The 27,488-nt window shown below is 50.8% G+C and overlaps 1 protein-coding gene across 4 annotated transcripts in view; it reads left to right on the top strand.

Annotated features, from left to right (window-relative positions):
• Acacb (acetyl-CoA carboxylase beta) overlaps positions 1-27,488 on the top strand; it is a 106,017-nt gene that overhangs the window by 70,523 nt on the left and 8,006 nt on the right. For all 4 annotated transcript variants that reach the window (XM_050121055.1, XM_050121054.1, XM_050121056.1 and 1 more), the window contains 18 exons: positions 1,488-1,606; positions 2,512-2,649; positions 3,140-3,233; positions 3,320-3,427; positions 7,615-7,671; positions 7,903-7,944; positions 8,715-8,930; positions 10,652-10,807; positions 11,480-11,683; positions 12,849-13,004; positions 15,809-15,931; positions 16,167-16,436; positions 18,057-18,154; positions 19,257-19,377; positions 21,316-21,426; positions 22,620-22,763; positions 23,470-23,590; positions 24,458-24,554. In XM_050121055.1, the coding sequence (XP_049977012.1) occupies positions 1,488-1,606; positions 2,512-2,649; positions 3,140-3,233; positions 3,320-3,427; positions 7,615-7,671; positions 7,903-7,944; positions 8,715-8,930; positions 10,652-10,807; positions 11,480-11,683; positions 12,849-13,004; positions 15,809-15,931; positions 16,167-16,436; positions 18,057-18,154; positions 19,257-19,377; positions 21,316-21,426; positions 22,620-22,763; positions 23,470-23,590; positions 24,458-24,554 (2,375 nt within the window). The remainder of the gene's footprint in view (positions 1-1,487; positions 1,607-2,511; positions 2,650-3,139; positions 3,234-3,319; positions 3,428-7,614; positions 7,672-7,902; positions 7,945-8,714; positions 8,931-10,651; positions 10,808-11,479; positions 11,684-12,848; positions 13,005-15,808; positions 15,932-16,166; positions 16,437-18,056; positions 18,155-19,256; positions 19,378-21,315; positions 21,427-22,619; positions 22,764-23,469; positions 23,591-24,457; positions 24,555-27,488) is intronic.

Below are 27,488 nucleotides of genomic sequence, written 5' to 3'. Positions count from 1 at the left end.
TAGGAGGAGGGGACTCCCATCCTCAGGACCTCTCTTAATCCTGGACTGAGTGACTGATGGCTTTATCTCACCCTTTACCCTCACGCTCAGGCTCCCCTCCTCGTGAGCCCCCCTTTTCCTGCACCTTTTAGACCCCGTGGATCACCTACTCCATGCCAGGTTTGCCTAGGGCTTCAAGGTGGCTGGTTTGGGTCTTTGAGCACATGACGGCTGCAGGGGTCATGGGCTGACGGCCTTCACTCTATAAGGGGTCCTGAGGCCTCACCTCAAGGCCAGCACACCCACCAGGCGTGCTGACAGTGTTAATCCCTGTGTGTCTGTGAGGGCTTTCTCTAGGATGTACCATCTAAAAACTTTTAGTTAGTTAATAAATTCTTTTGTGTGTGAGAGAGACCTAGACAGAGTTCAAGAGTGTGCATGTACCACGGAGACACACGGAGGTTAAAGTTCATCTGTCTGGGTTTGGCTCTTCCCTTCCAGCTTGACTTTTTGAGGCAGGGTCTCTCATTTCTGCAGCCAGGTTGTATACTGGACTCGGAGCTTCTGGTTTGTTCTCCAGCCTCCCACACCGGGAACACAGATGCACGCCAGCACATCTGGCTTTTTACATGGGATCTGGAAATCAAATTCAGACTGCCAGGCCTGTGCAGATGCTGCTTTTACCCACCAAGCTGTCTGTGGCTCCAGGATGGACTTTCATGTTTCAGTTCTGTATCAGGCGCATGGCCGAACGTGTTTCAACGTTTTCCTGGTGACTCAGGAGCCCGGGAATGGACAGTCTAGGCTCAGTCTCGTGGAAGACAGATTTTATTTTTAAAGGGTTGGGGTCCCCAAGCACACTCCAGGTCAATGATTTACACAGGACTTGGGTTGTCATGGTCACGTCTGTCATGGATTACACAGAGTGGAAGGCAGACAACAAAGAGACAGGCACTTGGGTGATGCTGAGGGGACCAGGGTGGGGATCCTGGGGAGTTCTCTGAGGGGAATCACAGTGAGGGAGCTCCTCTGACACCTGGGAAGCTCATGGGACAGCAGGTGTTTTTAGCATCGGGGGTTTTTAGTGAGGACTGGGCTCAGTAGCCCTCTGCCTGGTGTGTAGTGATGTCAGAACTATGAGACCAAAAGCACGTGTCCATCACACAGCATCAAGACAGTTAGGCCCCAGGAAGTTAATCAGAGAAAAGAGGGGATGCGCCCCAAATCCAGGCTCCTCCAGCAGCCTCTCTGCTGTTGAGGCCTGCAGCGCTCACCCCACGGCTCTCTCTAGGACTGTGTGGACCAGCCTGGCTAGTGAGCACCATACACACATATACACACTCACTTTTTCAGGGTGGCTTCCACGCTGCAGCAGAAACAGTGTCTCCCGCTGTCTTGAGAAATCCACTTTCATGCAGCTTAGGGAGCATACAGAGGTCCTGTGCACAACCCTTCACCCCATCAGAATCGGCTGGCCTCTGAACGCCATTGTCCTTCTGCTCTGGCAGGTTTATGTGCGGAGAGGCTACATCGCCTATGAGTTAAACAGCCTACAGCACCGGGAGCTCCCAGATGGCACCTGCTTTGTGGAGTTCCAATTCATGCTGCCGTCTTCCCACCCCAACCGGTATGGAATGTTTCTCCTTGTTTCTTTCCTCACTCTCTTGTCGCTGGAAGGATCCAGCAAGTACGTCTGGCTTCCGGGGAGCCGCAGAGGAGACCTTTCCCACCTGTAGGGCTCCGTGGCCTTGCACACTCATCTGTAGGATGGAGATAATCATCCCTGCCCATCTCTGTCTCGTGTCTAGTGACCCATGTGCTGCCTTAAAAGAAATGACAGTACAGCTCCCCAGTCCCACAGTGCTCGGCATGGCCCTCCGAGATGGCAGCACAGCAGGGCACACTCCCAAGTCCCAGTTCCCATCACCAGCTGAGGGCCACTGTGCAACGGCCCTCCTTCCCAGGGAGGGCAGAGCTGCTCTGGCCTTTGGGCACAGTCTTTTCACACCTTATGGCTCACCCCTCCCACACCTGATTCTAGAGTCCTCACATGACCAGACTGGATTAGTTCCTGGGAGCGGTGGCCCTCTAAATCCTTAGCAGCTACTGACCTTATCCCAAGGGAGATTTGATGGAAGAAATGAAGAGAGTGGAGGCCTGGAATGATCCCAGGACCAAGCTTGCATCCTTACCAGCTGCCTAGAGCGGGGGCTCTCCAGGGGAAACTGAGGCTGGGAGCTTACCCTCTCTATATTCACCTATTTGGATTTACCCTGGAACTACGTTGGGACTGAACTTTAGCTGCATCATTCATTCATTCATTCATTCACTCAGTGCCTGGGCTCCTTGTCTACTCCATGTCCAAGGAATCTGATGTGCTCCTTCAGCGCCTGCCCCTAACTGCAGTCTCCTTTAGGCCCTGTCTCAGGGAAGGCTCTTATCCTGTCCTGCTCAGGAATCCCAAAGCATCCTATGCAAGAAGAACTCCCAGGGTGGCATCAGCTGCCCCAACCTCTCTTTCGCCCCCTGCAGGATGGCCATGCCTGTCACCGTCTCTAACCCTGACCTGCTCAGACACAGCACGGAACTCTTCATGGACAGTGGCTTCTCCCCACTGTGCCAGCGCATGGGGGCCATGGTCGCCTTCAGGAAATTTGAAGAGTTCACCAGGTATGGAGCAGGAGCTGTGTGGCTTCCCCAACCCCCAGCCATTCATTCACTCGGGCTCAGGGAAACCCAGACACAGGCACAGCAGTTAAGAATTTTAGACTCCTAACAGGGCGGTGGTGCCACACACCTTTAATCCCCACACTAAGAGGCAGAGGCAGGAGGATTTCTGTGAGTTCAAGGCCAGCCTGGTCTACAAAAGCTAGTTCCAGGCTCTAAAGCTACACAGAGAAATCCTGTCTTGAACAACCAAAACCAAAGCAAAACAAAACAAAAAATAACAACAACAACAAAAACAACTCATCTTAGTTTATTAAAAAAAAAAAAAAAAAGAAATTACAGACTCCTTAGGGAGAGATGGGAAAGGTTGGTCCATGGTGCTAAGGGATGTAACTAGGTAAGAGCCCAAAGTTCTGGCATGCTGTTGCACCACAAGGACGGACCACATCCTTTTGAGGCAGGACCCTCAGTTTTCTTCTGTCTCACCCCCCAGGAACTTTGATGACGTCATCTCCTGCTTTGCCAACGTGCCTAAAGACACTCCCCTCTTCAGGAAGGCCTGCACCTCCCTGTATGAGGATGGCAAGGTAAGCCCAGCGGATAATGTGCAGCTCTGGGGAGGGGCAGGCTGTGGTCCTGCCCTCTGCCCCCAGCCCTTGTTTTTTTCTTACAGAGCGTTCGAGAGGAGCCCATCCACATCCTGAATGTGGCCATCCAGTGCGCTGAGCACCTGGAGGACGACGCGCTGGTGCCAATTCTCCGCACCTTTGTGCAGTCCAAGGTATTCCCAGAGGACAGGCTGTCGTACCCTGCTCTGTGTCACTGTCACAGAATGCCTGAGGTTGGGAATAGAGTAAAACGTTTGTGGGAGATTAGAGAGATGGCTCAGCAGTTAAGAGCTCTTATTGCTCTTGCAGAGGACTCAGGTTCGATTCCCCGTACCCACACAACAGCTTACAACTGTCTTTAACACTGCTACTACACAGATATACAAAGAAGCATAACACTCAGATTCATAAAATAAACCTAATTTTTTTTAAAGTTAAGCATTCTGGAGGTTGCACCAGCAACTCTGCTGGCTCTCACCATAGCCCCTGCAGTCGCACAGCATGTGAATGGTGTTCCATCTCAGGACGCATGCAGGAGAGGGAGGGGCCGCACTAACCCTCCCTCACTGAACTGACCCTTGCTGTGAGACCCTCTCCACCGGTCTTGTCTCCAGGACCCAATGATATCACTCGGAGGTGACACCTCCTCAAAGCCTTTCACATTGCAAGGGACTAAGCCTGTCAGTTTCCATGGTAACCATAGGCACAGGGTTCTATGGGAACCATGGAGGTAACAGGTTCCTTCAGAGGAGGGCGGGGCCTGAGGAGGGCGCTGAGCACCTGAGATGGCCTGGGGGAGTTTGAGAGGTCCAGACCTGGTATTCTGCCCTAATTCTGCTAGTCTTTGAAGCCAGGGTCCTTGTGAGAGGACATGGCGGACCTCAGCGTCTCTCCCAGGCTGAGGAAATGACCAATGTTACACATGTGTGCCTAGTTAGAAGCAGAGGTCAGAAATATTGGGGGGAAAGGAAACTTGTGAAGTGGTCACAGGAGTGTGCAGACCTGTGGCAGCTGATCCTTGCAGATGTCCTCATGCCAGGCCAGCTTTTGTGTCCATTTCAGACTTCCAGCTGCAGACAGGTGTGAGCAGAGTGGCAGGTATGGCACTGCCAGGCCGGCGGGTTTCGTCACCGTGTGACTTTCCCCTCTGAACCTCAGTTTCTCTATTTGTAAAGAGGGATGCTGAGATTCCTCCAGCCAGGCTGTCTGAACGTCAGTCCTTGGTCCTCCTGATTTAGTCTAACCTCATGTGGGGAACTCCGGCTGTTGACTTTCTGTCTGTCTGTCTGTCTGTCTGTCTGTATGCATGTCTCTGTAGGAGGGACCTCTTCCCTCCACCTGGCTTGGGGCCCTGAAAAGATGCTTTCTGGTCCAGGGAAGGAATGCCAGGTTCTGAGTTCTGTTAACTGGGGACATTATTTTTGTGAATGTCTTTAGGCTTTATCTCTATAATAAGTAGTTCAAGTTATTCACTGAAGAAAACTTTTTAACTGCAGACACATCTGAAAGTAGATTTTATTTATTTATGTGTTTGTGGAGGCCAGGAGACAACTTGTGTGAGTTGATTCTCTCTTCCACCATATGAACCGTGGGGATCAAACCTAGATTGTCAGGTCTGGACACAAGTGTCTTTACCTCCTGAGTTCTGGAAGGTAGTTTAAAAACAAAACCCACAGCCCCATCCTCTAGGCAGGGATGAGAGGACTTCATCTCCACTCCTCTGCTCCACTAATTTCTTCCTGTCCCAGCTGATAGTGCTTTCAGTTGCTGCCCCACTGTGTGACAGGACTTCTGAATAGCTGCTGCCCTACTGTGTGAAGGAACCCTCTGACCAGCTGCTGCCCCACTGTGTGACGGGTTCCCTGAGCAGCAGCTCCCCCACTGTGTGACGGGATCCCTGAGCAGCAGCTGCCCCACTGTGTGACGGGACCCCTGAGCAGCAGCTGCCCCACTGTGAATAGCTGCTCCCCCATTGTGTGACGGGACCCTCTGAATAGCTGCTGCCCCACTGTGTGACAGGACCCCTGAGCAGCTGCTGTCCCACTGTGTGACAGGACCCTCTGACTAGCTGCTGCCCCACTGTGTGATGGGACCCCTGAGCAGCTGCTGCCCCACTGTGTGAAGGAACCTCTGAAATGGGGGCTGCTTTGCCTGATCCCTAGCCACATCAAATGCAGCTCAACAATTCTTGGGGTTCTTATGTAGGGAGGGTGGTGGGGAGAGGTGTGAGACTCAGCCCTGCAAGGACAGACAGTGAGGAATCCTGCAGAGTATCATGGGTGCCACATAGTTGTGGAGAGGAGCCACTCCAGGGGGATAGCTGTGATAGGTGAGGATTATGTGTTATGTTTGATGCACTGAAGAGAGGCATGCTAGAAGGGTATGTGCCTAGGAGGTGGGCATGTGTACAGTTTTATTATTGGGATTTTGTATTAAACATGTTGGTTGGTACACATTTGCATACAGCTCATGCATGCACATATACATATGCATTCACTCATGCGCACACATCCATGTGCATTATTCACTCATGGGCACACATCCATGTGCATTCACTCATGGGCACACATCCACGTGCATTCACTCATGGGCACACATCCACGTGCATTATTCACTCATGCACACACATCCATATGCATTCACTCGTGCACACATCCACACGCATTCACTCATGGGCACACATCCATGTGCATTATTCACTCGTGCACACACATCCATGTGCACTCATGCATGAGCATACATCCACGTGCATTCTGCACACACCCTTGTGCATTCACTCATGCACATACATTCACACACATTCACTCATGCGCACACATCCACGTGCATTCACCCATGCACACACATCCACGTGCATTCACCCATGCGCACACATCCACGTGCATTCACCCATGTGCACACATCCACGTGCATTCACCCATGCGCACACATCCACGTGCATTCACCCATGCGCACACATCCACGTGCATTCACCCATGCACACACATCCACGTGCATTCACTAATGCACACACATCCACGTGCATTCACTCATGCACAACTTCCTTAGCAGAGAACTCATGATCCAACTACTCACCCACTGTGGTGTCTTTGTTTTAATTTTTTTTAACTTAAAATGTTCTGTGGGTATTTTGCCTGCATGTAGGTCTGTGTCCCATATGTGTGCAGTGCCCTTGGAGGCCAAAACAGGGAGTCACATCCCCTGGAAATGGAGTTAAGAGTTGTGCACTGCCATGTGCGTGCTGGGACCCGAACCTGGGTCCTCTGGAAGAGTAGCCAGTGCTTCAACCACTGCGCCATCTCAGCCCCTTGTGCCTGTGCTTGCCGTTATTTTCCTCAAATGTCTTTGGTGCACTTGTGTTTCTTTAGCTTGTTTTTGTTTTGCTGGGGGTTTTATCTTTTGTTTTTTGAGATAAGATCTAATGCTGTAGTCCTGGCTAGCCTGGAACATTCTGTGTAGCCCAGGCTGGCCTTGAATAATCCTCCTGCCTCTGCTTCCCAAGTGCTGCTCACCCAGCTTTCCTTATTGGACAGGCAAAGACTGTTTCCCTTGTTACTTTCCTTACCAGGCCGTTAAACAACGTCCATATTTTCTTGTCCTGTGGGTTTGTCTTTCTTCATAAACCTATATGTTGTCTTGTGTGTTCCATTTGGGGAGCAGCTGGGAGCAATTCTTCTTTTATGTAATGTTTTAATTAGCTCTAAGGTCATGTGTAGATATAGCTGAATTTTCACTCTGGGGGTCAGTGTTCAGACCAGAAGGGGGTGCCCCGGTCCCCCAGAAGAATGTGGCTGTGTCCTGACTGAGTGCCATCTGCTCCGGGGTCTTCTGTACAGAGCTTCGCAGTTTACACTCTCGCACACATCTCAGGACTTGTGTGAACACAGCGTTTAGCTATGTTGAGCTATAAGTCACCTAGTGTATAACACAGCCATTGAAAGGGTATAATTCAGAGTCGGGATGTAGCTCAATGCTTGCCTGAAATACTAAAAGTCCTAGGTTCAGATCCCATTACTCCAAAAAAAATATCAAAAAGTATACAATTTGACGCTTTTTAAATATGTTCACAGAGTTGCACGGCCTTCATCCAACTGTCAGTTTTACAACATGGCCTCCCGGAAAACCCAAACCCAAATCCTTCCCCCAGCCTCCTCCCCAGCCCAGCATATGTAGCCACTGTCCCACTGCCTGTCTCTGTAGACTGCTAATTCTGAATGTTTCCTGCATGTCTCCTGCTAGGCAGGATTTTGACTGGCTTCTTGCATTTATTACACTTGTAGGGTTCATCCACATGCATGCATCAGGACACTGGGGCTTTACTAACCAAATAATATTCTACTATCTGTGGCTTTTAATGCAGAAACACATTCTCATGGACTATGGACTCCGAAGGATCACATTCCTTATCGCCCAAGAGGTTAGTCCCAATCCTTAGTTCATTGTCTTCTCTCTTCTCCAAGCCTCTGGACCAGGTATTTGATACTTATTCTCGAGGGTGGGGTAGAAGCAATGAGTTTCTAGAACAGTCTTTCTGGAGAACTCATTCTGAAAATAGAACAAGTCATCTTTAATAATCACAAAATAGGCAGAGGGAGGGGTCAGAGTCTTGCTTGACTTAATCGCCTCTTGCTTGGATTTCTTTCTGCAGAGAGAATTTCCCAAGTTCTTCACGTTCAGAGCGAGAGACGAGGTATGGGTGAAAGTGTGGACACTGCCTTCTGTGGGTGCCCTCCACCCCAGCCTTGCAGGCATGCTCAGAGCCTGAGGTGTGGGCCCTGACATTTCCCTGGGACTACACTGCCAGAAGGACTGCGTGTTTTCTGCAGCTGGCTCAGACACATGGGGTTCCTACCCACTTGCTAAATTCTGTGTTTGATGCTGTGCTCAAGCTGACTTCCAGCTGCCTGCTTCATAAATAAATATTGGAGCACAGTAAAAGCCATGTCATTAGATATGACCCATGGTTTTCACAGTTACCAAATCCGTGTGGTTCATCACCCTAAAACACGTAGAGCCCAGCCCCTTCTGACTCCTAGAGCAGGTGGCCTCACTCCCAGCGTGGACCCAGGAGCCCAGCAAAGTTCAGCGTTTTGATTGGCTCAGGGTCTGCTTTACTCAGCTAAACACCATCCTTCTGGGGGGGAGGGGGGCTTCATTTTCTCTCTGGTTCAGTTTCCCAAAACTGCCAGCTGATTCCTTTGGCGGTCTCATCTCTATAAAGAAGGGTTCAGAAGTTGAAGACAGACAGCAGCCTGTGGCTCTGGCATGTCCTGGGGGAAGCGGGATGCATACAGAAGTTGGTGTCACAGTGTCTGTGACCTCCAAAACCCTTGAATCCCATTGATGAGGTTGCACAACAAATGAGTCATTTCTGAGTGCCAGCATTTGGCAGCGTGGGGCCTGGACCGCTCAGGTGTGTCCTCACAGTCCAGCCAGCTTCTCTCTCTGACTGGCCTGCAGTTTGCAGAAGACCGGATTTATCGCCACTTGGAGCCTGCCCTGGCTTTCCAGCTGGAGCTGAGCCGGATGCGCAACTTTGACCTGACCGCTGTGCCCTGTGCCAACCATAAGATGCATCTTTACCTGGGTGCCGCCAAGGTGAAGGAAGGGCTGGAGGTGACCGACCACAGGTTCTTCATCCGCGCCATCATCCGGCACTCGGACTTGATCACCAAGGTAAGGTGGCATGGGGTGCCTCCACCCCACCCTGAGCTCATTCCTCATGCTCCGGCCTTCTCTTCCCCAAGTCCTCACCTGGGCTGCTTGCTGGGGATCAGGAGAGATGCTCAGCACACAGGACTCTGCTCTTGTAGGCATCCCAGCCAGTGGCACCTCAGCCAGAGTCTTGTATTTTGTGATGTTTTCTGTGTGGGAAGAGAGCTGGATAGATGGAAAGATACTGATTTGTTCGGGAAATTTCTTGGGTTTGCTGACTGACCACTGACTGGTATTCACATTATGAAAATTCAAATACAGTTACAAACCATTTTAAAGTCAAATGAGGAGTAGGGTAGATGGCTCAGTAGGTGAAGCAGTCGCCACACAAGCCTGAGGAATGGGTTCAGAGCCCAGAACCTGTATAAAAACCTAGGCAGTTGTGTCGGCTCCCAGTGATCCCAGCAGAGACTGGGAACTCCCAGGGCAAGTAGGCTAGAGCAGCCAAATCAGTGGGAGATCATTTGTCGAGAAATAGAGTGGACCTGCTTGTGACTCCAGCCCCTGGAGTCCATGGGTGCCTGCACTCAACACACATAACCCCACACAGACACACACGTACACATGATTTAAAAAGTAAAACCAAAGAAAGCAGATGGCAATGGAGGAAGACAATCAATGTAAGCTTCAGGCCTTAGTACACATGTGCTCCACACGTTCTTGAGCAGTGAGACTCACACGCGCACACACATGCATGCACACACACATGCACAAACACACAGCATACTGCCACACACACGCACACATGCACAGACACACAGCATACCACCACACACACGCACACATGCACAGACACACAGCATACTGCCACACACACACACACATGCACAGACACACAGCATACTGCTACATACACACAGACACACAGATACTGCCACACACACACATATTCACAGACACACAGCATACTGCCACACACACACAGACACACAGCATACCGCCACACACACATGCATAGACACACAGCATACCGCCACACACAGACACACAGCATACCACACACACACAAATACACACAGCATACTGCCACACATACACAAAACACCTTTAAAAGATTACGTGAAAGCACCAAGAACTCTTCTATGGAGGGGCCAGTCCACCGGTGACCTTTCTAGAGAGGAGTCCATCCCAAATGGAAGGTGTACTGCTGATGGCCAGAGCCACTGGGAGCCAGCATCAGGACGTTTTACTTGTGGACCCTGCCTGTGTGAACAAAGACCCACTCACAATGCCTTCCATTTCTTTACACGTCCATGACATACTGCGTGCGTGTGTATGGGGGGGATGATTAAAAAAGTCAAATCTGCCACTGATGGATTTTAAAAATTACATTTATATATGTATTTATTGGGGGCGGGAGCACCACCACACGTGTTTAGAGGTCAGAGACAACTTGTGGGAGTCAGTTCTCTCCTACCATGGAGAGACTGAACTCAGGCCATCGGGCTTGGCAGCAAGCATCTTTCGCTGCTGAGCCATCTCCTAAGCATTCTGGTGCTGCAGCCCCAAATGTCAGAGCACCAGGGAGCGGAAGACAGAGGCTGAATATGACACACAGTCTCAGTTTCTTCTTCCCTCACCTGGGCTCTGCATCTCAGCAGACACCCCAGGAGGGGGTACATGGGCTCCCTGCCAGCTATGTGCAGGCCCTGTGGCTGAGGCCGGCCTTCCTCCTTTGGCAGGAAGCCTCCTTCGAGTACCTGCAGAATGAAGGGGAGCGGCTGCTCCTGGAAGCCATGGACGAGCTGGAGGTGGCGTTCAACAACACCAGTGTGCGCACCGACTGCAACCATATCTTCCTCAACTTTGTGCCCACTGTCATCATGGACCCGCTCAAGGTTGTACCGCTGGCGCTCTCCCGGGCTCTAGGTGCCTTTCCCAGGATTCTTCACACCACACTGCTTTGGGGTTGCGTCTTTTGGCCCTCCAGCCCTGAGTTTCAGGATGAGCCTGTGCGTAGCTGAATCAGGAGAGAACAAACCTGCCAGTCCATCCAGATGTCTGAGCTCAGACGACAGGAGTGCCTAGAATTCCCGGCAGAGCTCATATCCCCTCCAGGCTCTGCTGGGCAGGATGAGAGCCTAAGGTCTGAGGCTGGGGCATTGTGCGCAGGCCGGTTCTGCCGTAGGTAGACCTCGGCCATGCCGATTAAAGGGCCAGAGAAGACTCCAGTATCTGTAGGGTCACAGAACCCATAAAGACCCATGCTAATGCCCTGGCCTGACTAGATCCCACAGTCCAGAAGAAAACTACATGGGCCTGAGAGGCACGGAAGATTGGGTGACATGAAGATTCGTCACCTTGTCACCCTATCACTGGAGATGTAGCTCAGTGGCAGAGCATCTTCCTGGAGTACCCGAGGCTCTGGGTTCCATCCTCATTGGTTGTTAGCAGCTAATAGCTTGTGTTGGGTGCCAGGCTCCTTGCCTCCTGCATGCCTTGCTGCCCCCTTGCTGTCAGCATTGCCTTGGTATGTGGGGTAGGCTCTGATGGTGTGCGTTTCTCGGCAGATCGAGGAGTCAGTGCGAGCCATGGTCATGCGCTACGGCAGCCGGCTGTGGAAGCTTCGAGTGCTGCAGGCAGAGGTCAAGATCAACATCCGCCAGACGACAACAGGCAGTGCTATCCCCATCCGCCTGTTCATCACCAACGAGTCTGGCTACTACCTGGACATCAGCGTCTACAAAGAAGTGACTGACTCCAGATCCGGAAACGTAAGGGTGGCCACCACGGTGTCACAAGTCAAAGGAGATGCAGCTATCTGGGCATCAAGATGTGGGTTGAAGCCACCGCCATGGTCCTCACCTTGCTTTGTCATGGATCATGGCAGCCTCCAGCAGATAGCTTCAGGATGTGATGGGCATCGTAGTTTCCTGTCTGTTCACCCTCCTAGTCAGGGCATGCAGCCCTATGGTAGACTCCATCCCGTGGCCATGCTGTAGGTGGGAAGAGGGATATGTGGCAATTACCATACAGAACACACACTGGTCTACCTAGAGATACACGCTTCCCCCAACCACCTTTCAGAAAGAGTTTTTATTTTATTTTTTACTTTTTTAATTTTATTTATTATTTATACAATACACTGTGCTTCCTCCATGTATGACTGCAGGCCAGAAGAGGGCACCAGATCTCATTGTAGATGGCTGTGAGCCACCATGTGGTTGCTGGGAATTGAACTCAGGACCTCTGGAAGAACAGTCAGCATATCTTAACCTCTGAGCCATCTCTCCAGCCCCCAGAAAGAGTTTTTATAATGAACCCAAAACTATTTTGCATGTATATGTGTGTGTCTGCATATATGTGTATATATGTACCTTTTATTTTACATGTATATGCGTGTCTGCATATATGTGTATATATGTACTTTTATTTTACATGTATATATGTACCTTTTATTTTACATGTATATATGTGTGTGTATCTGCATATATGTGTACTTTTTATTTTGAAATGATGAGACTCAAAACTCTCAAGTTGCAAAAATTAGTACAGGACAAAATAGTGACTGGGCTGTACCTCTCAGCCAGCTTCTCACAAGGACACATTACAGTTGACTGTAGTACGCTACCCAAACTCTAAGTGGCACAGGTACAGTGCTCATAGCCTGACTCTCCATGGTTCTTATCTGCACACCTTGGGGTTGGGCTTTGCCACCACCATCATACTGGAGCTCAGTCTCCTGCTTCCGCACGCCCTTCCTGCTCTGGTTGCCACATGGCAAAGCACATACATTCTGCAGAGCTGCCTCTCACTGAGCTTTTGTTGCGGACTCAGGTTGGGGTGGGACTCAAACCCAGGTCACTGGAAGAGCAGCCAATGCCCTTAACCTCCCAGCCACCTCTCCATCCCCTCTCCATTTTCTCTCTTTCCATCCAGATCATGTTTCATTCCTTCAGCAACAAGCAAGGAAGCCTGCATGGCATGCTCATCAACACAGCCTACGTCACCAAAGATCTGCTCCAGGCCAAGCGATTCCAGGCGCAGTCCCTGGGGACCACCTATGTGTATGACTTCCCGGAGATGTTCAGACAGGCAAGTCCTGCGGGCTCAGATGGCACTGCCCTCTAGGGTCCTTTCCCCTCCTTCCACCAGAATTCATCCCTTGTCCTAAGTTATGCTTCTGAGATTCCTTCTAGATGAGGTCTTCCTGGAAAAAAATTAGTTAATGTGGGAGTGACTTCATGATACTTTCCCCAAAATAAGCCTAACTCTGGCCTGCTGACAGGTGACATGCTGTAAACCTTTAGAAAATGAAGGGGAGCCGGGCAGTGGTGGCACACGCCTTTAATCCCAGCACTCAGGAGGCAGAGGCAGGCAGATCTTTGTGAGTTTGAGGCCAGCCTGGTCTACAAGAGCTAGTTCCAGGACAGGGACCAAAGCTACAGAGAAACACGAAAAAAAAAAACACGCCCCCCCCCCCAAAAAAAGGACGAAGGGGGTTGGGGGAAAAGAGAAAAGTAACTCAAAGTCTATGGCCTGGGACAAATTGCTCAACGTTTTAATATTTGCTCCTGGTTTGTTCATGTATTTCGCATGTGTTTGCATGTGTGTATGTGTTGGTACATGTACACATGTGTGCATGTGTGTAAAGGCCAGAGGTCAATATCTGGTATCTTCTTTATTTGCTCTTGTCCCATTTTTTGAGGCAGGCTCTCTCAGTTAACCCGGAGGTTGCTAATTTGGCCAGAATGGCCAGCTAGGGAGCCCCCAGAATCCAGGGAGCCCCCAGAATCCTCTTCTTTCCATCCTCCCAGCTCTGGTTTTTCTTTGGATAGGAATTGAACTCTGGTCCTCGTGTGTGTGAGGACCCTGCTTTCCTGACTGAGCCATCGCCTCCAGCCCCTGCTTCTCGTCTGTTTGCTCATTTATAAGTTAGCCGCTGCTTGCCAGGCCCCATTCTGAGGCTAAATTGGCCATGGAGAGGAGGCAGTACCTGTGTACACGTGTATATGAGCATATGTGTATACAATGTACATTTTGTTTTAAAGTAATCGGTCTCCTGATAATCAAGAAGTCATAAAAACAGTGCCAAAAGAAGGAATTGAACTGAACAATCCCCTGAGCCATTTCCTCAGTGACAACAGCATTCCTGTGCTCCGTTTCCCCAGGGATGCATTCTGGCTCGGCACAGTGTGTTACCAAGACAGGAAAGTGATCCTGGTGCGGCTGATACTGGCTTTGAGCAATCCTCACCCCCATTCTTTGACAGTGACTGGGGAGCTGGATGCAGTGGTACCTGTTGTAGTCTCGGCTGTTTGGGAGGCTGAGGCAGGGGCATCACTTGAGTGTAGCAGTGGGAGGCTGGCCTGGATCGCACAGCGAGACTCTGTCTCGGAATGAAGGGAGGGAAGTAGAGCGTTGTTAGGTTCTCCTGAGGGGTATCTGTGACTCCCCGACCAGCTCCAGGGGTCGGCGCACACACAGGCACAGTACTGGAAACAACCGGGAGTTCTCTGTTCATTCTTCACTGTGTGCTTGCATACATCCCGAGTTTACTTGCCCATGGTAAATGTGTTCGGGTGCCTACTGAAGCCAGAGGGAGTTGGAGCCCCTGAAACTGGAGTTCTGGGTAGTTGCGAGCTGCCCGGTGTGGATTCTGGGTCCTCTGCGAGAGCAGTAGAGCCCTCTTTAGCACCGAGCTATCTTTCCAGTCCCAAGCTGAATTAATACTTTGGAAAGTATAACCTGGCTGGGGAAGTGGCTCAGCGAGAAAAGGGCTTGTCACGCAGGCAAGAGGGCCGCATTCAGACCCCAGAACCCACTTTAATAAACCATGTGTAAACACATGTCATCCTGAGCGCTTGAAGTCAGAGGCAGGGCAATCCCCGGAACTTCCTGGCAACCAATCTAGATAATCAGTGAGATCCGGGTTCAGTGAGAGACACTGTCCCAAAAAAGAGGTGGAAAGTGATTGAAGACAACACCCAACATCAACCTGTGGTCTACATACACACCACACCTACACACCACACCACACACACACATACATACACCACACCACATACACACCACACCTACACACCACACCACACACACATACTACACACACACATACATATACCACACACACACCACACCACACAAACACCACACCACACACACACACATACACCACACGACACACATACCACACCCCACACACACCCCACACACACCCCACACACACCCCACACACACCCCACACACACATATACACACACTACACCGCACACCACACACACCACACTACACACATACACACCACATGGCACACACACACCATACACACTACACACACACCACACACACTATACACACACCATGCACACACACATATACACACCACATCCATACACCACAAACACACATTGGTACATGTACCTACTTACACAGGTGTGCCTGTGCACACATGTACAAATACAAAAGTGCAATAAAAATTACTTTCACTAAAACTGAACTCGGGTGGTTTAAAAAGAATGTCTTTTCTCTCCTCCTCCTCCTCCTCCTCCTCCTCCTCCTCCTCATCATCATCATCATCATCATCATCATTATGTGGAGTATGCCTGTATATGTATGTGAGTGTGTGTGAATATGTGTGTGTTCATGATTTAAAAAGAGGGCGAGAACAGGCAAGGAAGAGACCTGGACAGTCGTCCTCATCAGTTGAGACCATGACACCCAGTATGGACAAGTTCAACAGATCCGCCATATACGGGCTGCCCATGCGTGCATCAGCATTGCCAGGGCATAAATTTCATTTTCATTTTTGAGAACAGGACAGTTTTACCCAGTGTTGTCTCCAACTGGGAAGGGCAGTACTTCTCTCCCCATGACTCCAAGCTTTTCCTCTTCTCCAGGCTCTCTTTAAACTGTGGGGCTCCCCAGAAAAGTACCCCAAAGATATCCTGACATACACAGAGCTTGTGTTGGACTCCCAGGGACAGCTGGTGGAGATGAACCGGCTTCCTGGTGGGAATGAGGTAGGAGGTAGGCGGGAGGTGGGCACAGGGTGGGAGGTGGGGGTGGGCACAGGGTGGGAGGTGGACGGGAGAGGCACAAGATGGGCATGGGGTGGGCACGAGGGGTACGAGGTGGGAGGTGGGTACAAGGTGGGTATGAGGTAGGACCTGGGCAGAACCCAGCTTGGGTCAGCCTGCTTCGGATGTCACCTGGAAGAACCAAAGTCATTTTGCTCAGCACGCATCTCTTTCCCAGGTGGGGATGGTGGCCTTCAAGATGAGGTTTAAGACCCCGGAGTATCCAGACGGTCGGGACGTCATCGTCATCAGCAATGACATCACCTTCCAAATCGGCTCTTTCGGCATAGAGGAGGACTTCCTGTATCTGCGGGCATCTGAGATGGCCCGGGCAGAGGGCATCCCCAAAATCTACTTGGCTGCCAACAGTGGGGCCCGTATGGGTCTGGCCGAGGAGATCAAGCAGATATTCCAAGTGGCTTGGGTGGACCCAGAGGACCCCCACAAAGTACGTCATGAAGGGGAAGTACTAACATGATGGCACTTCCCTAGAAGAGACGCAGCACCCCTTATCCAAAGTCCCACATCAGAAATGCTTCCAGACCCAAAGCCTAAGGGTCAGCATGATGTCCTACATGGCAGGTCCACCCCGCCCTCCCTCACTGAGTGACAGTCACAGCGCAGGGGCCTGAAGAAGCTGAGTGTGAGGTGTCTGTGATACAGATTAACGCTGTGTTCAGACCTGGTGCCCACTCCCAAGAGATCTCATTTTTATATGCAAATATGCCAGCCTGAAAAAAAATTCAAAATTTAACTTGTTTGTAGCCCGATGCATTTCAGGTAAGAGACACAGCCTGCACTGCATTGGCGGGGTGTTGATGGCGCCTGCAGAACGGTGGGAAGGAGCGCCACGTGTAGTGCACAGCGTCTCAGTAAAGTTCCCACTTACTGAGCCAGCACGGTGCCACGTACCTGTCCTCCTGGCACTCGGGAGGCTCAGGCGGGAGGAGAGAGTTCAGGATCTGCCTGGCCTATGTGGGGAGACCTTGTCTCAGAAAAAGGAAAAGAAGAAACATAAATGCTTTGGGGCATAGTGATGAGCAGAAATGGCCAAAAACACCCCTTAGGGGCATGATAAATGGGACATGTAGACATGAAGGTGACATGTGCCAGGTTCTAAATCCATATGTACCCAGAATGCAAAGTGGATAATATCCCACACCCAGGCCTTAGACTGTGTGTGTGTGTGTGTGTGTGTGTGTGTGTGTGCGTGCGCGTGTGCGTGTGTACATGCCTGTAGAGGTGAGGACAGCCTCAGGTGTCACTCTTTACCTTTTTGAGACAGGTTCTCTCATTGACTTGCAATCCATCAGGTCTTCTGGGCTAGCTGGCAAGGAAGCTTCCAGCCCCCCCCCCCCCGCCACCTCTCATCTCCCCAAGGCTGGGGTTGTAGGCACACACCACTAACGGAAGACAGTGGGGTGATCGCTTTCTCATGGACAGTGATGCCGTTTCCCTAAAGGAGACAAAAACCACTCTGGAAATCAAAAATTCTTTTTCTGTTATTTTTTTAGCCCACCCATAGTCCAAACATCTAAAATTCAAAATGGTCTGTAATCTGAAACCCTTTGGTCACTAACCTCATCTCTCCATGACTCAGCTCACGGGATGGGTCACAGTGACACCGAATCATGACAGTATGTTATAGGGTCACCTTTAGCCCAGAGGTGCCTAAAAACATGAATGGCTCTCACATCTAGACGTGGGTTCCATTCCTAAGGTGTCTCGTTGGGTAGAAGCAGATATTCCAAAGCTCAGACATATCGAAACACTTCTGGTCCCTATCATTTGGGTGGTTTGACCTGTACACACGAACACACATGTGCAAAAATGAGTGCACACACATTTCTCCACAGTGTGTAACCAGGCAGAGCCTGAGGCCGTGTGTGGGGAAGAGAGATGAGCTCAAAGTGGTCACATGGTTTACAGATGTTGTGAGCCTGAGGCGTGCAGCTGTGCAGCTTGATGCTTTCAACAACCATCCTGGGCGGCACTGGCACCTTAAAACATCTGGTGGCTGTTGAGTCCACAGAACTGGATTCCCTGTCTCACTGAGTGTGTTTTTAAGGGATTTAGATACCTGTACCTGACGCCCCAAGACTACACCCAGATCAGCGCCCAGAACTCCGTGCACTGCAAGCACATTGAGGATGAAGGTGAATCCAGGTAAACACAACACAGGCTGGCAAGCCCTAGTGCAACCTCAGTTCAGCCCAGCTGCCTGTAAGGGGCGCATCTCTAGGCTTGTGGGTGGTGGACCCCTGAGCTTCCATGTGGGGGGCTGAAGACTTAACCATTTGGGACAATCTCCAGGTGACTTATCCTGGTTATCCCCAAATGACTCACTCCTCCCTCCCTTTCTCCTTCCCTCTGACCCTCTGTCCCTCCGCCCCCTCTCTCCTCTTTCCTTTTCTCTGCTGAGCCTCGCACACGGTGGGCAGGTGCTCTGCCATTGCGTCATACTTTCGGTGGTTTGTCCTTTACTTGAGATAGCAGAGTTCAGGCAGGGAACAGTAAACTAAGTTCTCATGAAGCCTCAGGGATGAAAGTTCACAGTTTGTGACCCAGTCATCCCAAAGATTCAGTGGCCATCTGGATGCCTGAGACTGTCAGAGGTTCCCAGCTGCAGCACCAAACAAGTCAGCAGTCTCTAGGTGACTTTCTGGAGTGTGAATTTCACGAGAAACATTTTTTAAAGCTTTATTTACTTATTGTGTCTGCAGTGTTCTGTATCCCTGCAGGCCAAAAGAGGGCACCAGATCTCATTACAGATGGTTGTGAGCCACCATGTGGTTGCTGGGAATTGAACTCAGGACCTCTAGAAGAACAGCCAGTGCTCTTAACCTCTGAGCCATATATCCAGCCCTGAGAAACATTTTTTAAAAAATTCCATAATGAAATAAGCAATACTCAGTTAACTGTACCCGTCAGAACATCTTCCTACGAGCCTGCTGGTGTCTCACCTTTTCGGGTCATGAATCATGACTAAGTGTCTTTCCCTTATAGTCCCTGGTGTCCCCACAGACCAGAGGCTAAGCTAGTTTTCTGTGGGATGTGGGGTAAGGTGGCACCTCAGTAAGAGTCCCAACCTTGATCTTTTAGAAGATTAGTGTCCCAGGGTCCTAAGCCCCTGTCTTTGCTTTGCCTCTGTTCTGTGTCCCAGCAAACGCTTTGTCTTTGCTCATCTCTCCTGCCCCACACCTGTGGGAAATGAGTACTTCCGTTTTTGTTTTTGGAGCCTTGACTTTATCATGTTTGGTCCTTGCAGATATGTCATCATGGATATCATAGGGAAGAGTGCCAACCTAGGCATGGAGAACCTGAGGGGCTCAGGCATGATTGCAGGAGAGGCCTCCCTGGCTTACGAAGAAATTGTCACCGTCAGCATGGTGAGTTCCCTTCTGGTCTCTTCCTTCTCATTTTCTTCCCTGTTTTTGTGTGTTCCTCTGTGTGTATGTGTGTGTGTGTGCGCGCGTGCGTGTGTGTGTATGTGTGTATACATGTGAGTTCACGTACACAGAGGTCAGAGGTCAACATCAGGCACCTTCTCCAGTTACTTTTCACATTTTGGGGAACAGAGTCTCACTGAACCTGAAGCTGGCTGATTTGACTGTGACTGGCCAATTTGACTTTGGCTGGCAAGCCCCAGGGACCCTCTTGCCTCTGCTTCCCCAGCGCTGAGACTATGGGCGCACACGGCCATGCCTGAGTTTTCATGGGTGCTAGGAGTCTGAACTCATGTCCTTATGGTTGTTTGGCAAGCACTTTGCTGACTGAGCCGTCTCTCCAGGCCCTCCCCTCTCTTTGCTGAGACTTGACCTTACAGACTAGCCCATGCTGGCCTCAACTTGAAATCCTTGGTGTCTAAGCTTCTTGAGTGCTGACACCTGGCCTTCCCTGCTCTGTGTGTGACTACAGTTTTTCAGTACAGCAGCTCCTGGAGCTCGTTAACGTCACAGAGCTCAGTCTGGTCTCAGCTTTGACTCAGACTCTTTCTCTGAATCCCTGAAGTCTTAGCACTCAGGAGGCCGAGGCAGGAAAATCACTCTGAGTTCAAGTCAGTCTGGTCTATGCAGCAAGTTCTGGGCTAGCCAAGGCTACATAATGGGACCTTGTCTCAGAACCAGACAAACACAAAATTCAATTAAAAATAGGGGCCCATCGAGATGGCTTGGGGCAAAGGTGGTTGTCACCCCATTTGACTACGTGGTTCAGTCTGGAAATCACATGACAATAGGGGAGAACTAAGTCACTCGCTGTCCTCTGACGGCCACATGCGTGCTGTGACAAGCACACTCACACATACATATGCACACAAAATAAACAGATGCAAATTTTTAAATAAAAAATAAGGGTGTTACGTGTTTGACAGTTTTATGTGACAAATTGCCCCATCCCCATGACCTTTCCAATCCTGTGCTGTTTCAGGCAGTGACAGAACTCTTCAGTGAGAACCTGTCGCTCAGGGCCTGTCTTCACGTGCTGCCCCAGGAGCTAGTCATAGCTCATAAACACAGCAGGAAGGGGAAGGAGGTGGCCTTGCACCCCTGCAATCCCAGCGCTTGGGAGGCTGAGGGAGGGGAACCTGGAGTTTGAGGCCAGCCTGGGCTACATAACAAAAGCCTGTTTCAGAGACCCTGGAAATCGTGGCCCGTGGTATTGACTCGGCGCAGATTTTCCTCAGGGGTGAGCAGTTCCTACACATTCTCGAGGCCTTTGAGGATGGGCTCAGCACCAGCAGAGCCAGTGTGTGCCGCTGGTCTTCCCGATGCTCTTCTGGTTTACCTCCTTCCTTTCATATAAAAGTCACATGGTTTACTCGGCTTCCAAAGAGAAAGGGTTGGGCTGGAGAGATGGTTCAGCTGTTAAAGGCTAGGCTCACAACCAAAAATATAAGAGAAAAGGTTCATTTGGACTCGGAGTTTCAGAGGTCCACATGATCTCTTGGCCCTGGTGCTTTGAACCTCTTGTGGGAACGTGTGGCAGAGCAGATAGAGGAACCTGCCGGCCGGGTCTTGTGGGTCTCGTGGTGACTAGCCTCTAATCTCCTACGGAACCCTACAGGGGCCCCCTCTTAGGGTTTCTACCATCTTTAGCTGGGCCTCTGAGCAGTGTTTAAGGTGCAGATAATACCAGAAGCCAATCTTGGACAGGTGCTGGAGAGAGCCAGGCTCCAGCCAGCTGTGGCACACACCTGTAATCCCAGTACCAGGGAGGCAGAGGCAGGCGGGTCATCTTTTAGAGAGTTCTAGGCTGGCTGTGGCTATACAGGGAGAAACCACTCTCCACGGGGGGTGACCCACCAGCCTCTGGTCTTGTCTCCACAGGTGACCTGCCGCGCCCTCGGAATTGGGGCCTACTTGGTGAGACTTGGCCAGCGGGTGATCCAGGTGGAAAACTCCCACATCATCCTCACTGGAGCCAGTGCTCTCAACAAGGTAACCATAGGCGAGGCCCGGGGAGGGGTGATGTGGGGACCCAGTCAGATATCGCGGCCCGCTGTCTTCGCCAGCTATTGTTGCTGACTTTTGCTGTGAAGAGACGCCATGACCATGGCAACTCTTATAAAGGAAAACATTTAAGTGGCTTACAGTGCAGTGGTTTAGTTCATTATCACAGTGGCGGATTCCGTGCCAGAAAGGAAGCTGAGAGCTCTGCATCTGGACCAGCAGGCAGCAGGGACAGACACTGGGTCTAGCTTAAGCATCTGAAACCTCAGAGCAAACCCTCCCCATCATGACAGGCTTCCTCCAACAAGGTCATGCCTCCTACTGTCACTCCTAGTGAGTCTGGGAGACATTGTTATTCACACCACCACACCAGCTATTGTGGGTTCACAGTACAAACCACTTTCTGACCTTTGATCCCAGCACTTGGGAAGCAGAGGCAGGCAGATCTCTGTGAATTCGAGGCCAGCCTGGTCTACAGAGTGAGTTCTGAGATAGCTAGAACTGTTTGTTACACAGAGAAACCCTGTCTTGAAAAGACGACAACAACAGAAACCCAGTTCCTTTCCTGAGGCAAGTGATATATTTTTTTCACTTTGCAGTTTCCCCATCCCCTTGTGGTCCCTGCTCCTGGAGCTAGCTCTCCAGTTTACATTAGAAATATTATGAAAGATGTGCCATACTTTGCAGGATACTAAGAAAGGCCTCGTTCACAATTTTGCTTCTTCTATGTTTGGGAGAACTGTTACGTTTCGGCTTGCCTGTGGTTAAGTCTGACCCATGAGTGTGAAAACCAAGAGCCTGCTTGTTTTAGTGTCCTGCAGGATTTCCCACATGGCCCTGGAGTCTCCATGTCCACTCAGAGCCCACTGGGGAGTTCCGTGTGTGCCTTTGCATCAGCAGCATCTGGGTGGACATTTGACCCCTAGGCCCAACAGCAGACCTGCTGCTGAAGCAGGAACCCTTTATGTCCACACGGGCATTGGTGATTCCCAAATTGGGCTGCATATTAGAGTTTCCCGGAAATCTTAAGGACACAGGGACCACCAATGCCTGAAGGGATAGGTCTGGGTACAGCCTGGGTGGCCGGTGTCTCAGAAGCTCCCAGGTCATTCTGACAGGCAGCCAGAGCAGAGGACCCAGCAAGATGGAGTGTCCTTGCTAACTGTGCTGTGTCAACTCAGGTCCTGGGAAGAGAGGTCTACACGTCCAACAACCAGCTGGGAGGTGTGCAGATCATGCACAACAATGGGGTCTCCCACATCACTGTGCCAGATGACTTCGAGGGAGTCTGTACCATTCTGGAATGGCTGTCATATATACCGAAGGTATTCCCTGGCAGCCGGGGAGCCTGTGGGATTAGGTTCCTGGTGGTAGGACCAGGCTTGCTTGGCCTCCCACTCCCATCTCTGATACCCAGCCCTGTCCTTTGCTTTTGGGGAGGTTCTGATGTGCTGTAGGATGCAGGGACGCTGGCTACTAATCTTTTAGAAAAGGGTAACATTGGACCACAGCAGGCCTCATATCTCATGGTCAGCCTGGATCCATTCCTGGCTTCCTCTTCAGAAGCACTGTAATCCTGGACCAGCCTCCCAGTCCTTCTGACCTTCTTCTTTCTCCTTTCTGAAACTGTGTTACCATGGTGGTGAGGGGGACTGATGCCCATGGCTCAGCTCTCTGCAGATCCTCCCTAGGACTCCCCTGGACTGGACTGATTAGCTATCGGTCGTCCCCACAGAACCGCTCTAACTAGATCTCAACTAGCAGATATTTGTGCCTCTGTTTTTTCAGTCACCCAGCTGAGAGAATGCTGGTCCTGAGTGGTTCCCAGACTCTGTCTGAGCTCTAAAAGGTCTCAGGAGAATGCAGACAGAAGTTGCCAATTATTTTACAGCTGGAGCCGTGGCTTGAGGGCATGCTGCACAGCCAGGCATGCGCATAGTCAAAGGGGAGAGCATTCAGATGTGTAGTGGTCCTCACCACCATGCCCCAGGGACTGAATGAAATGGCTTTGGTGTTTTTTTTTTTTTCTAGGACAATCGCAGCCCAGTCCCCATCATCACTCCTACTGACCCCATCGACAGGGAAATTGAATTCATCCCATCCAAAGCTCCCTATGACCCCAGGTGGATGCTTGCAGGGAGGCCTCACCCAAGTAAGTTGTAAAGTGTTTTTTGGAGACTCCAGATTTGGGTTTTTTTTTTCTGGGTCTACTGTAAAGGGCCATTTTGGTGGAAGCATTTATGTCTGTCCTTATTTACTGGGGGGTGGGGGGGTGGGGGCGGGTGTACATGTGAGCTCAAAGGAAGGGATAGACCAACAAGGGATAGAAACAGCTCCGGTTTCTGGAGCCAGGGGCTAGGGTTCAGCACTGGCCAGGGCCTCCCTCCTGCCTCTCTTTCCCTCTGGTTAGACCCTCACAGAGGAGGCTGGCTTCTTTCACACACACATACAAGAGCACACTCATGCACTCATACTTTCTCCTTCTCCAAGGAACGCCTCTGGCTAAGCTGTCCCATCACCCAAAGCCGACCCACGTCTAGAATTTTGTGTGCTGTGCTGGAGGCAAGGGTTCCAGTGGCTTCTTGGGTTTTATAGACCCTTACCCTCCAGCAGCGGCTCCATTAGAAGGCATCCGGTTTCTTATCCACTGTGTGCTCTATCCTGTGGATAGCCCCGAGCCCTGAGGCAGAGGCTGAAGTAGGAGGGTTTATTCCCTGGCATCCAGCCGCTGCCAGGCCTTCTACCTCTTGTCAGAGTGACAACCGTTTGCATCACCCTCCCAACACGGTCCCCACCCTCACCAGTGGCTACGTTGCTGCTGTCACAGTGTGTCTCTCTGGGACATGGGTGAGCTGTTTCCTCTCAGGGACACTGAGCTATAGCCAGTGGGCCAGAATAAGGTTCTCCAGCAGAAAGGGCACAGGACTATGTGGTCAAAGCCAGCTGCTGCAGTGTGCCCACCAGGCAGACCCTGGGCCTCTCCAGCCCTCAGCCAGGACTGCCATCCTTCTGCCCACAGCTCTGAAGAGTTCCTGGCAGAGCGGATTCTTCGACCATGGCAGTTTCATGGAAATCATGGCACCCTGGGCTCAGACCGTGGTGACCGGACGAGCAAGGTGACACAAGATGGGAGTGGGCTGCACACAGCTGCCCACCAGGCTCGGGACTCTCAAGCGCTAGGCCGGGACTGCCACAGCTCTTTTCTCCTTGGTCTCTGACTTTTCTGAATGCAAAAGGCAAATTTAGGGAGTAGGGAAATGGCTAAGACCATGTAAGCCTAAGGGCCCGAGTTCAGGTCCCTGGCACCCACGTGACAAGCTTGGCACAGCAGTGCAGGGAATCCCAGCACTATGGTTACAGAGCCAGAGCCTAGCAGCTTACTAGTAAACTCCAGGTTATGACAGAGGATGAGAGAGAGAGAAACCTGACAGTGAACTCTACGTGCAGGCACACACACACACATGCACACGCGCACACACCCATACCTACCCCCACACACAATGTATGCTTATATACCACACGGACTCCAAAAGTTAAAAAGTAAAAAACAAAACGTGTGAGCTGAACAAGGATGACACCCATAAACATGCTAAGCAGGTCAGGGAAAACCCCACACAGAGAACGGCAGGCAGCGGAGGAAGCTGTCCAGTGCCAAGTGGTCAGCCCTACAAACGTACATACAAGTTGGCATTAGATGGACCCATCAGGTTTTGTGTGTGTGTGTGTGTGTGTGTGTGTGTGTGTGTGTGTGTGTGTGTGAGAAGGGGAACTCCTCCGTAGCTGTAGCTGGCTCCTGAGTGTCCCAGTAGCCTTAATCTGCCTTTTGTTTTCAGCACCCTCTGTTTAGCATATGGTAATCCTGCAGGAGAGTTTCCCAAAGGTGCAGAGCCTATGCAAAACTTGGTTGGGAAAAACCAGGGAAACCTGTGGTATACCTGATGGAGAATTTGCATTTGGCATTGTCCCTTTGGAGGCTTAATTAAGATGTTTTTGGGATATGGAACTTGGTAAAGTGTAAACCAGAGGATAATAAAGAAGCTCCAGTCACCAGAGAGTGTGGTCAAAGCTGTATCCTCTTGGGATTCCCAGCATGACATCACAGCTACAGACCCAGATCACTGGGTCCCCTCAAAACCAACCAGGAGTCCTGTATGTAAAAGCAAAAAGTCTTTATTCTTACACAAGTTTGCAAACTTAGTCTCTCCATGTGTCTAACATATTGGAGTGATCGGAGAGCCCCGAGCTCAATTAGAGTTGGATTTTATAGTAGCAAAAGTGAGGGATTTCTAAGGTTTAGGACCCCTGATTGGCTGATATTTGTCTAGGGGTGTCCTGGAGAAAAGTGATGAGTGTATGCTGGCAGGTGATCCTATCTACAATGGTTGGGATCATTAGGAATTTCCTTTGGATGGTCTGTGTAAAATTTTTGCGGCCCAACAAACCTCTCTACCTAGGCAATAATCCAAATCAGACCAAATCAAACTGAATTAGAAAAAGCCCAGGTTTAATGGATGCCAGCCCTCCCGGGTAGCCCTTCAGGCCCCCCCCCCCCGGGGAGGGGAAAGGAGAACTGGAAAGACCGTGTGTTTGGTCTCTGGGGGGGAGTTTAAATAGCCTGTGGGAGAGGTCTTGACCCTCTCTGGGGAGGCGTTTGGTGGGCTTTCTCAGAGCTGGAGTGTGGACTGTGGCAACTCCAAAAGGAGGGGGCTTGGGATGGATGCAAGGGAGTGGAGTAATGCTTCCAACCAAACATCCCAGACTCCTTGGATATAGGGGTGTTTTTTACGATTTTTCAAAAATGCTGCAAGATCCCTAGCGGCAGTAGGCAGGTAGCAGGCTCTGGGAGCAGCCAGTCCCAGGCAGAGACGGCTGCTGGTCCCCAAGTGGTGGCTGGTCTCAGACAGGGAGACACATGGCGGGCAGGCTGGTTCCAGCTAGCCGGGCGTGTGAGCAGGTGGTGGGTAGGAGACACGTGGACAGACACATCATACAGAATAGAATTGGATATTTATTACTTAGAGGAGGGGTGGGGAGAAGAAGAGGACAGAGAGAGAGAAAAGGGGGGAGAAGTGGGGAGAGAGGCAGAAGCGAAGCTGCCTCTCCGAGAGGAAGATGGAAAGAGAGAGAGCTCAGGCTGGAAGCTGAAGATCAGCCTGCCTCAGTGGATGGGGGAGGGAGTGGGCGTGGCTTGTTTCTTAAAGGGACAAAAATCATAACAGGTATCAGGGGCTGGGGTGTCACTTCCAACCTAACAGTCTGTTTCTGGGTGGTGCCTGGGTAGTCTCAGGTATTGCCTCAGGGTAAACTGCTGAGACTCGGGCCTCTATTGAGCTTGTCTTGGCTGGGTCCTGTATTGGGATGAACCCAGCCCCAAGCTTCCCATCTCCAGGCTTCCAGAGCCTTGTCTGTTAAATGGAGATAATAATTGAGCCCAAAGGATTAGCGTGACAACCATCGGTGCGATCAGTGCCATGCTGAGCTCTTCATATCTATCACATGTTCTTTCTTTTTTTTTTTTGTTTTTTTTTTCCGAGACAGGGTTTCTCTGTAGCTTTGGAGCCTGTCCTGGAACTAGCTCTTGTAGACCAGGCTGGCCTCGAACTCACAGAGATCCGCCTGCCTCTGCCTCCTGAGTGCTGGGATTAAAGGCATGTGCCACCAACGCCCTGCTCTATCACATGTTCTTTAAGTGCTCACAGGGCTTTTCTCTACCTCAGTTGTAAGCACAGGACCCTGGTGAGATGGCTCAGCAGGTCACAGTCTCACCCTGCAGTTTGTTCCCCAGAACCTGCATTAAAGGTAAATGAGAGCAGGCACTCCAAAGGCCCATTCACTCCACACCTGCACCATGGCATATGCGCGCGTGCACACGTGTGCACACACACACAGAGACACACACACACATGCACAGAGTTAAAGCTGTAAAAATTGTGTGTCATTAGCCTTTATAGTCTCCTATTTATTTTACAAATCCTTTTGTACAATCCTGGAATGACCCGGAGCTCTCCCTGTGGAGACGGCCCTGCCCCACTTCCCTAGTAAGGGTTGCT

Source organism: Alexandromys fortis, unplaced genomic scaffold (assembly GCF_014885135.2).
Source record: "Alexandromys fortis isolate MF-2015 unplaced genomic scaffold, M_Fortis_MF-2015_v1.1 scaffold_197, whole genome shotgun sequence".
NCBI lineage: Eukaryota > Metazoa > Chordata > Mammalia > Rodentia > Cricetidae > Alexandromys > Alexandromys fortis.
Note: the sequence above shows the minus strand (reverse complement) of the source record. Positions and strands in the feature narration are given on the sequence as shown.